At 36.6% G+C, this 15,085-nt stretch overlaps 1 protein-coding gene across 16 annotated transcripts in view; it reads right to left on the bottom strand.

Annotated features, from left to right (window-relative positions):
• The window catches only part of ttn.2 (titin, tandem duplicate 2), a 373,025-nt gene that overhangs the window by 260,000 nt on the left and 97,940 nt on the right, over positions 1-15,085 (bottom strand). For 14 of the 16 annotated variants that reach the window (XM_067987638.1, XM_067987650.1, XM_067987634.1 and 11 more), the window contains 16 exons: positions 14,403-14,684; positions 13,998-14,276; positions 13,579-13,857; positions 13,190-13,468; positions 12,787-13,074; positions 11,674-11,952; positions 11,170-11,451; positions 10,760-11,038; positions 10,344-10,622; positions 8,596-8,874; positions 8,185-8,472; positions 7,645-7,923; positions 1,311-1,592; positions 918-1,196; positions 487-765; positions 106-384 (listed from right to left, as the gene is read on the bottom strand). In XM_067987638.1, the coding sequence (XP_067843739.1) occupies positions 106-384; positions 487-765; positions 918-1,196; positions 1,311-1,592; positions 7,645-7,923; positions 8,185-8,472; positions 8,596-8,874; positions 10,344-10,622; positions 10,760-11,038; positions 11,170-11,451; positions 11,674-11,952; positions 12,787-13,074; positions 13,190-13,468; positions 13,579-13,857; positions 13,998-14,276; positions 14,403-14,684 (4,491 nt within the window). The remainder of the gene's footprint in view (positions 1-105; positions 385-486; positions 766-917; positions 1,197-1,310; positions 1,593-7,644; positions 7,924-8,184; positions 8,473-8,595; positions 8,875-10,343; positions 10,623-10,759; positions 11,039-11,169; positions 11,452-11,673; positions 11,953-12,786; positions 13,075-13,189; positions 13,469-13,578; positions 13,858-13,997; positions 14,277-14,402; positions 14,685-15,085) is intronic. The other 2 variants (XM_067987644.1, XM_067987647.1) reach the window with 2 other exon arrangements.

Below are 15,085 nucleotides of genomic sequence, written 5' to 3' on the forward strand. Positions count from 1 at the left end.
CTTTTCTCATTCTAATTATGTTAAAATTATATTGGGCCTTTCCCTTTCAGCTTCTTTTTTGAGAGGCACAATCAAAGGTTTCAACACATTAAAAAAAACACCAACCTAGTACTGTCATAGAAGTTGTGCAGCTGCTGTGTCCAAACTCATTCTGGACTTCAAAAGCATATTCCCCACTATCATCTTTATCAACAGAAAGAACCTTTAGGATTGCCACCTTATTCACAAAAGTCATTTTATATTTCCTGCTTGATGTCAACTCAGCTCCATTCTTGAACCATCTAACTTTCAGTTCTGGGGTACCAGCAACAACACATTCCAAAATTGCAGGGGTTCCTGAAGTAATACTTAATGGCTCTGGCTTCTCTATAATTTGTGCAGGTTCTGCAAGAAAAACCATACTTCCTCAATAGATGAATTTAAAAAAACTGTTTGCATACTTGACACTTTACTGAAATTCACAAATGTCAAGTGTCTCATACTAACCTGTTACTAACAAGGTGGCAAAACACTTCTCAGTTCCTGCATCATTCCTGGCCTGACATGTGTACTTTCCACTGTGATTTGCTTCAATAGAAGCAATTTGCAGTACAGCAATACTGTTCTCAAAAGATATTTTAATATTGTCATCTTCTGTGATTTCATCTTTGTCCTTCATCCAAGTGACAAATATGGGAGCTGACCCTTCTATTTGGCTGTCGAAAGTGGCTGGATTTCCAGATAATGTTGTAATGTTTTCAAGCTTTTTCACAAATGAAGGGGGTTCTGATTTAAAGTTAAAAGTCGTATGAATTAGATATAAGATCAAACACTCAGTATTCTTTCATGCTAAAGTAATAATCCCATGTAAGAATGAATTGCAAAATGGGATTATTGAAAATGTCAAAAAAGAAAATGATTGGCATTTGATAACTGACCTTTTAATCTGACTCCAGCAATGCAAGAACAACTTCCCACATCATTTGTTACTTCACACTGGTATTCACCAGCATCTGAATTATCGACCTTTTGAATAAAAAGACTAACTAAAGATTTTCCAACGGTCATCTTGAATTTTATACTAGATTGAATCCGCTTATTGTCCTTATACCAAGTGACATCAAATGGGCCTGTACCGGCCATTTCACATTCAAGACTGATATCACTGCCTTTTACTACCTCAACAGGTTCGAGTTTATTTTTAAAAGAAGGAGGTTCTAAAAAAAAAAGCAAAGTAAAGCAAAAGAATTTAGAAACTGTCCAAACTGGAAAAACATTTAAAAAACAAATTGTCAAAATTGGTTCCATTATTACATTTTACGGCTACACACCTTTAACTGTAATTGTAACATTGCAATTTTCAAAACCAGCTTCATTCTCTGCTTTACAAGTGTAATGTCCACTGTCTTCCACAATGACATCAATAAATTCAAGGACTGATATAGAATCAACAAATGACATCCTGAATTTGTCACTTGGCTGAACTTCACTTTCATTCTTGTACCAGGTAATTTTGAGCTCAGGTGTGCCAGTTACTGTACACTCAAGACATGTTGAACTTCCTTTTTTCAATAATATTGTACGATCTGGCTTTTTAATGAAGACTGGAGGCTCTATAAAACCAAAATGTACTGAATTGAATGAGAAGAAAACCAAAAGATTTTATGTGCACTCAACTGGGGGTAATGGATATGCTAAAATAAATTAGTGATGACTCGTATGACCTCTAAGTCATTACAAATATAAAATGGAGAAAACACTTTATCTGTTATTGATTTCGATCGACCTTATTTTAAACAGCATAATATGCAATTCATTGAACACTTCTGTAAATGCCCTAAAAATTACACTTTAACTACTCAGTCAATATTTGATATCAAACTCATCACATAGCTATCATACGATGTACCATTACGACATCTTGGAACATCAAGAAATCACATTCATTCAAATATGCTAGTCGCTTTTTTACAAATAGAGCCAAAGTTAGCTCCAAAAATGTTTAAGTTAAAATAATCTTGTGTAAAAATAAATTGTCTGTTAGGTTACATTCACGCATTACCTATATTTGTGTAACTGTCTTCTCACGTATTTACAGACATATATCTATCCATAATATATTAAAATGCAGCACTTGACTTTCTGTTGTTATTTTTTCCCCATACTTTGTGTCAACTTTTTCCATTATAAATTCTGATGTTTGCCTATGTAAGCTAGTCACTCTGTTTGTGTAATCCGGCCACTGGGTTCCCACAATTCTCTCAAAATGTATTCTGAATCTTTTTTCAGCAGTCATTTTTTTCCTCAGTAACTAAAATTTCCAATGTCTAAACTTAGGGTTCAAACAAAATGTTAAAAAATCAAAAATTAAATATTTATAGAATCATAGAAAGGTTATAGCAAGGAAGAAGGCCATTCGGCCCTTCGAGTCCGTGCCAGCTCTCTGCAAGAGCAATCCAACTAGTCCCACTCCACCACCCTATCCCTGTAGCCCTGCAAATTTTTTCCTTTCAAGTACTCATCCAGTTCCCTTTTGAAAGCCATGATTGAATCTGCCTCCACCACCCCTCTGGCAGTGCATTCCAGATCCTAACCATTCGTTGTGTAAAAAAGTTTTTCCTCATGTCACCTTTGGTTCTTTTGCCAATCACTTAAATTTATAACCTCTGGTTCTTGACCCTTCCGCCAATGGGAACAGTTTCTCTCTATCTACTCTGTCTAAACCCTTCAAGTTAGTTAAACATGATTTGCGTTTAACAAATTTCACAATAACATGATTGAATTTATCAATTGAATTGTCTTTTGTGTCTTTTAACGCTTTCATTAAAGTTTTCACTTGAAGGCCTCAGCCTCTCCCAAAAACCTGGGCTTAGAATTGGTATTTGTGCCTAGACCCGTGACACTAAGCAGAATTTGGATTATGCAGTCTGAGTATATGGAGTGTACCTAGTTTTCTAGTATGCATCAGTATGTTCAATCAGCTCTACTGATGCAATATTTTTCTTCAGCTTCTTCAACTTTCTGCTTAGTAGCTTTCCTTTAAATAATTTTGAAAAACAAGAGAACAAATTTCAAAAGCTTAATTGAGATCAAATTTATATTGTTTTTTTCTCAAAACAGCTGGCCCCAAAATTCTGCAGGGGTTTTGCAGTAAATCCAGGTGCACCAAGCCTCTGCCATTTCTGGGGTTTTCTGGTCCCTTATAAGACAAATGTTGTCAGGGGATGCAGCCCTGCTTTCTGAGCTCATTCTGGCCCCAGGGAAATAGTGGTGGTCAGTATGTCAATGAGGTGAGGCATACCAATCTCTAGGTTGGTGGAAGTGGACCTCACCCAAGTGACCTGGACTGATGAAGAATGTTAAGATTTATATTTTTAAAAAATTGATTGGCCCCCTTAAGGGGACATGGCTGAATAAGGCATTGGAGGGGCAGGTGCCATTGATGCACTCGTATTGGTGCTTGTACGCACCTGCCACGTTCAAATTAAGTGCCCTACCACTGACCTCACAAACGTGGTAGCGAGAGAGAGATAAAGGGTATTAAGAGAGACTAGGGTTCAGAGAAAGGCAGGTTGAGAGAGGAATTTGAGAGAAAAGGGTTTGAAAAAAGGGCATTTGAGAGAAAGGGGGTTCAGAGGGAGGCGGATTGAATAAGAGAAAAGGGGTTGAGATGGAGGGTTGAGAGTTGGGGAAGTTTAAGAGCGAGGATCTTGAGTGAAAGAGAGAGAAATGGGAATTGAGAGAAAGAGAGAGAAGGTGGTGTAATTACAGAATGACAAGTTTACATAGGCAGTTTTCATTATAAATGCAGACACAGGAACTTATGGAAATATTAAAATAAGGACAAAATCAATGGCTATCAAATTATGTATGTGTACTTTGGACCAATTATTGCTCCCCCCACCCTGAGCCTCTAAACACACTTCATAACTGACTACATAACTGACTACATAAAACTACATTAGATCTTGACTCCCTGTGTGCAACACCATAGCAGAATGACTAGTAACATTTTAAAATATCTTATGTCTGCATGCACTTCCTGTCAGTTTTTTACATTATAAATTCCTATGTCCATGTTTATAATGGAAACTGTCTTTGTTAATTTGTCACACTCTAATTACACCCTCCTGCCAATTAAGGGGGTGAAGCAACACCAATGCTGAGAGGGTGTAATTACAAAGTGACAAGTTTATGCAAGCAATTTCCATTATAGATGTAAATATAGTAATTTCTATAATGGAAATATAAAAATAAGAGCAGAATGCATGACTTTAGAATTACATCTGTGTACACTGGTCCAAGTATCCCTCACCCTCTGACTCAGCTTCATCTGAAGACAACACTTGGTCTTAACTACCCATGTGCAATGTCATGGAACATTGATTAGTTATTATGGCCCTAAAATTCCACGGGGTTCAATCAGTCTCCTATCGTAATTCCTGTGGGAGACCAGCGGAACTCCATGGAAATGGTGCAAATGGCCGTTTTCAACTGTTTACACCATTTTGCTGGGGTTCTGCTAGTCTCCAGTCATGTGTTCAGTAGGTAACAGATGGAACCCCTGTGGAATTTCAGGGGTTAATAACTACTGGATCTTCCACAGGGACTGACCACCAGGTACACTCAGCTTGTTCCTGACTACTGAAGTTGTGCTCACATTAGAAGAAAATAGCACCAAAGAAGAATATGGCTTTATCCTGCCACTTTCTCAAAACCAAAATAAAGATTACATCATCAAATTTAATCTTTAAAAAAAAATTAGCTAGGGCTATATTTTACAAATAATTAATTGTTAATTGTTCTGTTTGCATTGAATTCAGTGGACAAAAAATAGGTGTAAGCAATATTGTTGCAGATGATTTCTTATAATGTGATCCTATTAGGGGAGCAAATGAAAACTGGCCAATCACATCGCACCTGTAATAATGTTCTTTTCACACTTCTCAAGTAGCTAAATTGTCATTTAATGATGAGTATTTCATTCATCCATTGTTGGAGAATGCAGAAACTTTTCCAAAATGGTTCAAAGAAGGTTAAAGAAAGACCATTTCCCTGGTTAGTACATGAAGATCATGTTTGAAAAACACAATGAACTCTTTTGGGCTGGAAAGATTGAGGGGTTGCTAACAAAACTACATTAGAGACAAAGAACTTGACAGTTTATGAACTGCTACATGAACTCAAGATCAACCATTGTGAGGACCATGGAGCAAGCCTGGAAAAATTATCATAACTTAAAAAGGAGCACAAAGAGCTCAAAATAGGTGATACATCTATGAGTTGTTAAAGATATCGATGAACAAAAACAGTATTCTCACAGACAAATGAATGAAATGCCACATATGAATTTGGATTCTTTTAACGTGATAATGGATGTATATGGGCAAGAATTTAAAAACCAGAGTTATTAAACACAAAAAGTGTTGCACTAACTCAGAGAAACGGTAAGAAGGATATAGCAAGGAAGGCGACTGCAAATTACATTACGCTCACCAGGGTGGCAGAGAGAATGTACTGTTGGAAGGGATTTACATGGTTCAAATTACCCTGCCTAAATTCACATTGTTCTCATATTTAATAGGTAAAGTTGAAAAATACAGAAAGGACCAAATAGATGGTAGTCCCTCACAGCAACAGTATTTTGCCGATGAAAAGAAAATGATCAAATTGATAGGAAGGGAGGCTCTCACTGTGACTGGTCCTCTGGAACTTGCAGGGCAGCAAGGACCACTTGGGATACAGCATAATAATGGAGGGCGCTAGTGACCTTTACTGTCCCTGCAGCACAACATGGGCAAAACAGCACACCTGAGTCACACCCTTCCTACTTGGCCAGGGCAATTCATGCATTGCTTCTAGTGAGGTACAGGTAGCTGCATCTATTGTGGTAGACCTGGAGTTGTATGTTCTGTGAATGATACATCTTCTTTGTTCATGATATAAGAACATAAGAACATAAGAAGTAGGAGCAGGAGTAGGCCAATCGGCCCCTTGAGCCTGCTCCGCCATTCAATAAGATCATGGCTGATCTGATCCTAACCTCAAATCTAAATTCATGTCCAATTTCCTGCCCTAACTTGAGTTAACCAGCAATGTTGGGGAATTAAAAGTTTGGTATTTACTTCTGTCAGTATTGTGAAAATTAGAAATCTTGCCATTTCTTTTTACAACTAATTCATGGATCTGATACTAAACTTAATTTTCATGTTTATCTTGCTCTGCATAAATTTCTCAAGACTGGTTTTAACAAGACCTGAATACTCCATAGCAAGCTAATTTGTGCTCCCCCATAGTCATCATTTTGCATGGGAGTAATACTCATGGTAGTTGTAAAAATAGAAAGAAATCTGTGACTGCTTTCTACTGGTCTTGCTCACGCTTATGCCTGTCTACTTCCTTCTAAAACTATCACTAGTTATTAAATTGTTCACCTATTGCTCTTCCCACCATTTTCCAGTGATGCCTCTCCCTTTCTCACCAATGCTAATCTCAGTCCATCCTTTCCGCTTGTAGATCTCTTCATTTAAGTTCTCCCACTCTCTTATGATCTGTTTTGATATTTCACCTACACTTCAGAATATTTTTCACTGTTTTTCTCTCCAGGTGCCTGCTTCTTAGTCACTGTATCCTTAGGATTCTTGCTGATCCTGTAGCCTTTTACTTCTCCATTTCAATTCTTTTCTACCCACCTTCCCTTTCACTGGGTGTACTGTATCCTGGCCTACCACATTGTATTTTTTCCACAGCACAATCTAGCATCTCAACAGAAAAGCATAATACTTACATTCAGTATCATATCTGAATTATGCCGCCATACTATCCACTACTGCAACAGTAAATATGCTTCATGATGCTCATTTGTAATATTCCATCTCAAAGCTACACATATAGATAAGATAGTTACCTAACATAAACCACATAATCCAGTCACCTCTTGGGATTATGGTTCATGCAGACTGATATCACCCAGGGATTTTTTTTAGTAAAGCACTGCCCACTGCTATCTTTCCTAACAGGAGTCTCAATATTTTGTCTTTGAGGAGCACTTACACGAAAGCCACATATAAAGTTTAAATTAATTTTGGATCTATGCCAAGCTACTAGCAAGCTAACAGATCAGGGTATTCAAATCTAGGATTTATCCACCAATAAGGGAGTAGCAATGAGAAACTTTTCTAAACCTCAAGACCTGTGGAATTCAAACAGGAGGAACCAGCTAAATAAGAAAAATAAGCATAAATAGAATATTTCCCCAGATCTCACAAAGCTGCATATAGCTCACGTGGCTTAGTTTGGCCACCTCAGTTCAAATATATATTTAAACCAAATAAATAATTAAAAACCTGAACAAGAATCATTGTGGCCTACTGTCACATCATGATATAAAAACCCAAACCATTGGAAACAAAAAAAAATTACACGTTTCATTGCTCTGAGAAAAATAAGACAAAGAAATTAGTATTAATGTTGAAGGTAGATTCAGATTGATCATAAATTGAAATGAATAAAAATAAAGACATAATATATAAACTACAGAAACTGAAAGAAAGCTATAAGGGAAAAGGAGCTATCAAATAAAGATTTACAATGTTATTAAGAAACATAGTAAAATAAAACTCTGTGTACAATGTTATGTAGAAACATTATTAAGAAAATCCACACCTTTGACAAAAAGATTTGCAGCACACGATTCTGTGCCAACTTCGTTGCTGACTTGACAAGTGTAGTCACCCGTATCAGAGACTTTTGCTGAATGCAGTTGTACCAAACTTGTTGAGCCTTCTTTTGAAATGTAACATGAATTACTAGGCATCAACTCCTTACTGTCCTTGAACCATTTTATAGTCATTGGAGGTGTCCCACTCATAACACTCCTAAACTGTACTTTGGAACCAGGCACAACATCCTGGGACAAAGGTCGCACAGTAAAATACGGAGGCTCTAAAATTGCCAGAGGAAAATTGCAGTCATTATGGCAAGAACATAAAAGAAAAATAAATACAGTACTTTTCTTTCAAAAGGTAAGCCAAAATAAGTGAGTACAAGAATATGTAAGTATAATGTACGGTATTCGCAGTATGTTTGTTAATGTAGCAAACCAAGAAGGATAACAAGTAATGCTTGTGATGACTAAAAAGAAGATATTACCATAACTAGTTAACTCTTGTAAGCAATTAAGAGGTTGATAACAACATTTCAAACCTTTCACAGTTAAGACACTGCTGCTCTGGTCAGTTCCAGCAGCATTTGTTGCTCTACAAGTGTAAGCTCCACCATCTGTCATCTCTAGTTGATGAATCTCCAACTGCGCCATGTTATCATGATAAGAAAATTTATATTTTTCATTTGCTGTTATCTCTTCATCGTTCTTATACCAGAGCACACTCATTGGAAGAGAACCAGTGATCTTGCATTCCATCTTAATAAAAGAAGCTTTGACGCCATCCACATTTTTTAATTTTCTTTTAAATGACGGTGGAACTATGCGATCTGTCCAACACATAGTAGGAAAGCAAAGGCTATAATTTCTTTCAAAATAATCGCTGAACTATGTTGCTGTTTCTTTTAAATATGGCAGTAAATGCAATGAAATGGAAGAGTTAGAATACCAACCCAATACTGTAATAGAAGCTTTGCAGCTGCTGCTACCAACATCATTCTCGACCTCACAAGTAAATTCACCACTGTCCTCCTTCTCGGTAGACAGAAGCTTTAAACTTGTAAGCTTATTTGTAAGACTGATTTTATATTTTCTACCAGTCATCAGCTCTGTGCCATTCTTAAACCATCTGGCTTTAATTTCTGGTGTTCCTGTAAAACTGCAGTCCAGTGTTGCTGGCTCTCCTGCAGTTACACTAATAGAGTCTGCTTGCTCTATAATATTTGCTGGTTCTGTGACAAAAAAAGAATATTAGAACATAAGAATATAAGAAATAAGAAACGGCCATTTTGGCCCACCTAATTCGCTTTCCCTGAGCCAAGCTATTGATACATATTTCCACAACCTCTATTTGTAAAACTATACCATTCATTTGTGCCTTAGCCTGCCTTTCTCAAGTTCTGGAAAATTCTGCCTGTGCAACCGTTTAATTTCTCATTTAAAAAAGACTCATCCAATTCCTTTTTATTTAATTAAAAAAATGTATTAACTGCATGCATTGCCAATTTTACAATTTTACACCTGTGTGCATTAAGCATCCATGCCTAAATTCTTTCAGAGTTATTCTTTCTTTTGGTCACAGTTCTAATACCTGTTTCAACTTAACATCAATTTAATCAGTTATTCTCATGATTCTAAAATATTGTAGTACTATATTCTTCTTCTATTTTCTCTATTCTAAGGAGAATTGGCCCAGAAATTGCTGGAGCGACACATCTCGCACCGAGCCACATGAATTCGATTTTTTTCCTCACCCTTCAGATCGTATTATTTTTGCACCACAAATTACTGAAAATGCGAATTGATAATGGCGCGGTGATGTCAACGTGGCAACTGGGACCTCCTGAACGTCGGGTCCAATGGTCTATCTCCTTAACTAAATAAATTTAAATATAGAGAAAGAAACAGAGCGAATGACAGAGAAGGAAATAGGGTGAATTATAGTCAAATTCGATATAGAAAGAGAAATAAAGAGAGGGAAAGAAAGATTGTATTAAAGAGGAAAAAGAGTCAGTAAAGATAAATAAGAAAAAATGTTGAATTTAAAAAACCTCTGGTTGTTCCCTTTCTAAGAACATAAGAACATAAGAAATAGGAGCAGGAGTAGGCCATACAGCCCCTCGAGCCTGCTGCGCCATTCAATAAGATCATGGCTGATCTTCTACCTCAACTCCACTTTCCCGCCTATCCCCTGGGCCTCCAGGGTTGAGTTTCATGTCAGGTCGATAAATCACGTCATTAAAAGGGTCCTTATGACATGAGATACCAGCCTTAAATGTCTGCAGCGAGATTCATTCATATTTACGGTGCAAATCCAGCAATTTCTTGACACTCATGGGGAGGTTGATGGTGAGCTCCCATTTTTGCCAGGCTAATGGCGGAACAGTACAAATCGTCCAGCAATATGTGGTGATTCGCAACTCATGGCATATCTCTTCCTCGACACAGATTGTTGGGCTTTTTACGCAAGAATAATGGTGGATGTGTGAACTCGCCATTATTTTTCCAGCAATTTCTAGGCCAATAAAAATATTTTAGACTTTCTTTATGGTCTAACCATTCCAGCAAGTACTGGGTATTATTTGTTTCATCTGCTTTAAAACAGCCATTATGAAATTAAAATAACTTAAAACATTTAGAGCAGTTCCATTTTAAAAATAAGTGAAGTTGTAACACACACGTTAATAATTTTTAGACCAACCTTTCACTACCAAGTTTGCAATACACTTTGTGATTCCTGCGTCATTCTTTGCCTGACAAAGGAACTTCCCACCATGATGTTTCTCAACAGAACCAATTTGCAGTGTAGCTCTATCCTTCTCAAAAAATATTTTAATGTTATCATCTTCGGTGATATCATCTTTATCTTTTTGCCAGGTTATAGAAATAGGGCTTGAACCTTTCACAGTGCTTTGAAACATAGCAGGAGCTCCCAAAAGCACAGTAATATTTTCAATCTTCTCAACAAATGATGGAGATTCTGTTTTAAAATGAAATATTATGAATAAAGAATTTCTCTGAATATTCATTACAAACTCACCTGATAATTAGTGTAAAACAAAATTAATTTATAATGTAATATAATGGAACAGAAACACTTGCTAAGTCTTTACTAACCTTTCAAAGTGACTGCAGAACTGCAGAAACAACTTCCCACTTCATTTGATACCTTGCATTGATATTCACCGACATCTAAGGTATCAAATGTAAGAATATGTAAACTAACTAAAGAGTTTTGACAGACCGTCTTGCGTTTTTTGCTAGGCCTAATTTGCTTATTGTCCTTATACCATGAAACTTCATATGGGGCTGTACCAGCCATTTCACACTCAAGAATGATGTCAGAGGCTTTGAGCACCTCAAGAGATTCAAGTTCTTTTCTGAAAGATGGAGGTTCTAAAATGAAGAAACAACAAATTCAATCTAAAACATGCTCTTTATCACTTAGATCCAAAAATTTGCAGCTGCAGGTATCTTGTAAATGCAGCCTAAATTCGTAAAATTAGAAGTAAGATATCTTCACAGACCTTTAACTGTTACAGTAATACTGCAACTCTCACTACCAACTTCATTCTGAGCTTCACAACTGTATTCTCCACTGTCTTCCACATCACCATCAAGAATTTCAAGAACTGGCACACAATTAACAAATGACATTCTGTATTTGTCACTGGGATGAATTTGCTTGTCTTTCCTATACCAGGTAACTTTAATTTCAGGTGTGCCAGTCACTTCACATTCAAACCGAGCTGAATCACCCCTTTTCAGTAATGTTGATGACTCTAGTTTCCGGAGAAACACTGGTGGTTCTATAAAAATCAAGATGTCATAAAGAATATATTTAAAAGATATTCATAAAGGAAGACAAAGAAGATGAAAACATCCACGCCACTTCACAGAGAAGATAACTATAGCCCCTCCTATTAATAAAAGTATACTTTACAATGTTAGAGACATTTTAATAGAAAGAACATAAAAAGTGATAAGAATATTGAATAACACTAAAGAGAATATATATAAAAAAGAATCACCTTTTACAAAAAGGTTTGTTGTACAGGAAATTGTCCCAGAATCGTTGCTGATTTCGCAAGTGTAGTCACCCATGTCAGACGGTTTCACTGAAAAAAGCTCAAGAAAAGTTGCAGAAATGTCCTTCTTAATGAAACAGGTGCCACCAGTCACAAGCTCTGTGTTACCCTTGAACCATTTCATTGACATTGGAGGTGTGCCATTCACAACAGTCTTAAACTTCACCGTTGAACCCGGTAGAACTTGCTTTGATGCAGGCTTTGTTATAAAGCTCGGAGGCTCTAAAAGACATTCAGAAAAAAAACATATGAATTATGCATAATGAATAAATATATGGAGCAAGTAAGCTTTCTCCTTATTTTCTTTCTTCCATTCCTATATGCAGTGATTTACCCTAGGGTACAGTTTCATGGCTCTAGCAGTCCACTGGTACCTCAGCTAACTGAGATCAGGTAACTCAACACATTCTAGCAATTAACTCTGGGACATTCCAGGGATTCCCCTGATGGCTCAGCAAGTTTATCTGGCAAGTGGCTAACTAATACAGACCAGCAACATACAAGGTTCAATTGCTAATATGTGCTGAGTTAGCTGATCTTAGCCAGGGCAGCTGTTGTTCCACTACAATTGGTCTGAGCATCATGGTTCGAGAGAGAAAAATTAAACATAGTTCCCATTCCCAATCTCTGGCTAGAAGTATGTGCATATGGACATTGAGCAAAGACAGGATCCGGCTTTGCAGAGATGACCGCTGCAGTTAAATATCCCACCGACATTCTCCATCAAGCCTCACATATGAGTGGAATGAAGCTTTGGTAAGGAATCAACAACTTCAAGAGAGGAAGATAGCAAAGAAAAAATGGCCAAAAAAGGCCTGGGAAGATGCTGATCCATACGATTTAATACTATACACTTATTGCATTTATATATCGAGTCATCGGAGAGTAAATGGAAAACAAATGCATTAAAAAGTTGGCCAAACTTGAACACACTTACCAATGAAGAATATGCTTTACATGAAAATAAAATGGGTTTGCAAAAGGTCTGGATTGAAAATTGAAACAGCAAAAGAAAAGATATAATTGCAGAAGCAGAATGAAATTAATTGTTGAAACCTTTTACACTTAAGACTCCACTGCATTCATCAGTTCCTGCAGGATTAGTAGTTTTGCAGGAGTAGGTTCCACCATCTGCAATCTCTAGTTGATTAATCTCCAAAGCAGCTGTGTTGTCTTGACATGATATTGTGTACTTTTCATTAGCTGATAACTTTTTGTCATCCTTATACCAAGAAATCCTGATTGGGATAGAACCAGAGAATTTGCATTCCATGTGAAAGGAAGCACCCAAGATGCTGGTCATTTTCCGTAGTTTTTTGGTGAAGGATGGAGCAATCATACGATCTGCCCAAGACAGAGTAACAAATCAATGAGATTACTGGAACTAAATTAAAAGCATGCTTTGAATTACAATAAGCAAAGGAAATATAAAAATGAAATTAGATAATTCTATACTAACCCAGTACAGTAATAGAGGTTTTGCAACTGCAACTGCCCACATCATTTTTGATCTCAAAAGAGTATTCACCACTATCCTCCTTTTCTGCAGAAAAAATCTTTAAGCTGGCGACCTTATCTGAAAGAGTTGTTTTACATCCTCTACTGGATATTAGCTCCTTGCCATTCTTGAACCATTTAGCTTTTAGTTCTGGTGTACCAGCTATTATGAATTCCAAAGTTGCTGGGTCCCCTGCAGTCACACTAATTGGCTCTGCTTTCTCAAGGATATTTGCAGGTTCTGTGGCAAAATGAAATGGTTACTATTAACAAAACTTAGTAATGTAAAGCAGCGTCATTTCATAAAATATGAGATTTGCATAAAATGAGCCAATACATTCTCAAACTAACCTTTCACAATCAGCGACGCCAGACATCTTTGACTTCCTGCTTCATTTTCTGCCTGACAAATGTATCTCCCACTGTTGTTCATTTCAACAGCAGCAATTTGAAGAGTACCAATATTGTTCTCAAAAGTCATTTTGATATTATCACTCTCTGTGACAACATTTTTATCTTTCAGCCAAGTTAAAGTGATAGGAAGTGAGCCTTTTATGCTGCATTGAAACACAGCTGAGCTTCCCAAAAGTGCAGTAGTATTTTCAAGCTTCTTCACAAATGATGGTGGCTCTAAATTAAAATGAACATACAGATGACAGAGTATGTATTTTATGGTCCATCTATTAAATGATCTTTGTCAAATTTTTAACATCTATTTATGAAAGTAGGTTATGAATATATTTCTCTCACTTTCTAAAAACATCACTAACCTTTCATCTTCACTGTTGCACCACAGAAACATTTTCCTACTTCATTAGAAACTGTGCATTGATAATCACCGACATCTGAGAACTCAAAGAAGCTAATATGGAGATAAGCACGAGCGTTTTGGAAGATCACCTTGAACTTCTTACTACTTCTTATCTGCTTTCTGTCTTTTTGCCAGATAACTTCAAATGGAGTTGTACCAGACAATTCACATTCAAGAGTGCAATTGAATCCTTTTACTACTTCAGTAGGTTCAAAAGCTTTGATAAAAGAGGGAGGCTCTACAAAGGAACACATAAAAATCTCAGACTAAAATTCAATTTCAAACTGTCATTTTTTTCCAAAAATGTTAAAGACGGCAACAAAGATGGTGCCTAATATGAAACCAAAGTCAACATCGTACAGACCTTTGATTGTAATGACAGAGCTGCAGCTATCAGTACCAGCTTCATTCTGTGCTTCACACACATAATCCCCACTATCCTCTACATTTGTATCATTAATCTCAAGGACAGCTGTAGAATCAATAAATGATATCTTGTATTTTTCTGAGGAATTGAGAATCTTATTGTTCTTGTACCAGGTAACACTGATTTCAGGTGACCCTTTCACTTGGCACTTCAAGTGTGCTGGATCACCTTGTTTCAACAGCAATGATGGTTCTAGCTTCTTAAGGAACGAAGGTGGCTCTGAAGAAAGGTTTGAAGAAACATTTTAAGAGACGTCAAAGAAAGGGCATTTACAAAAAGAGAACTGTGATAACGCAAAGACAATTTTTAAAGAAAAGATGTAACACAAAGTATTGCAATCGACAAATGAGAAAATGTTAAATTCTTAAGCTTAGCAATTTTTTTCAACAACAAATCAAAAAGGCAAAGAAAAAATAACATCTATTTTTATGCACATATATATAGCTAAATAAAATTGTTAAATTGAAGGCAGATATAAAGCAGCAATTGAATTGGTGGGACTCTGATAACATTTTAGGTCACGTGGGCTTTGTTTTCATAATTTATGTGATCAACAGAACCCTTGATTTAATAACTGCTTTGTATCTTGCTTCCAGACATTTACTTTTTTTATATGTAAT

This window comes from Heptranchias perlo, chromosome 7, assembly GCF_035084215.1.
Source record: "Heptranchias perlo isolate sHepPer1 chromosome 7, sHepPer1.hap1, whole genome shotgun sequence".
NCBI lineage: Eukaryota > Metazoa > Chordata > Chondrichthyes > Hexanchiformes > Hexanchidae > Heptranchias > Heptranchias perlo.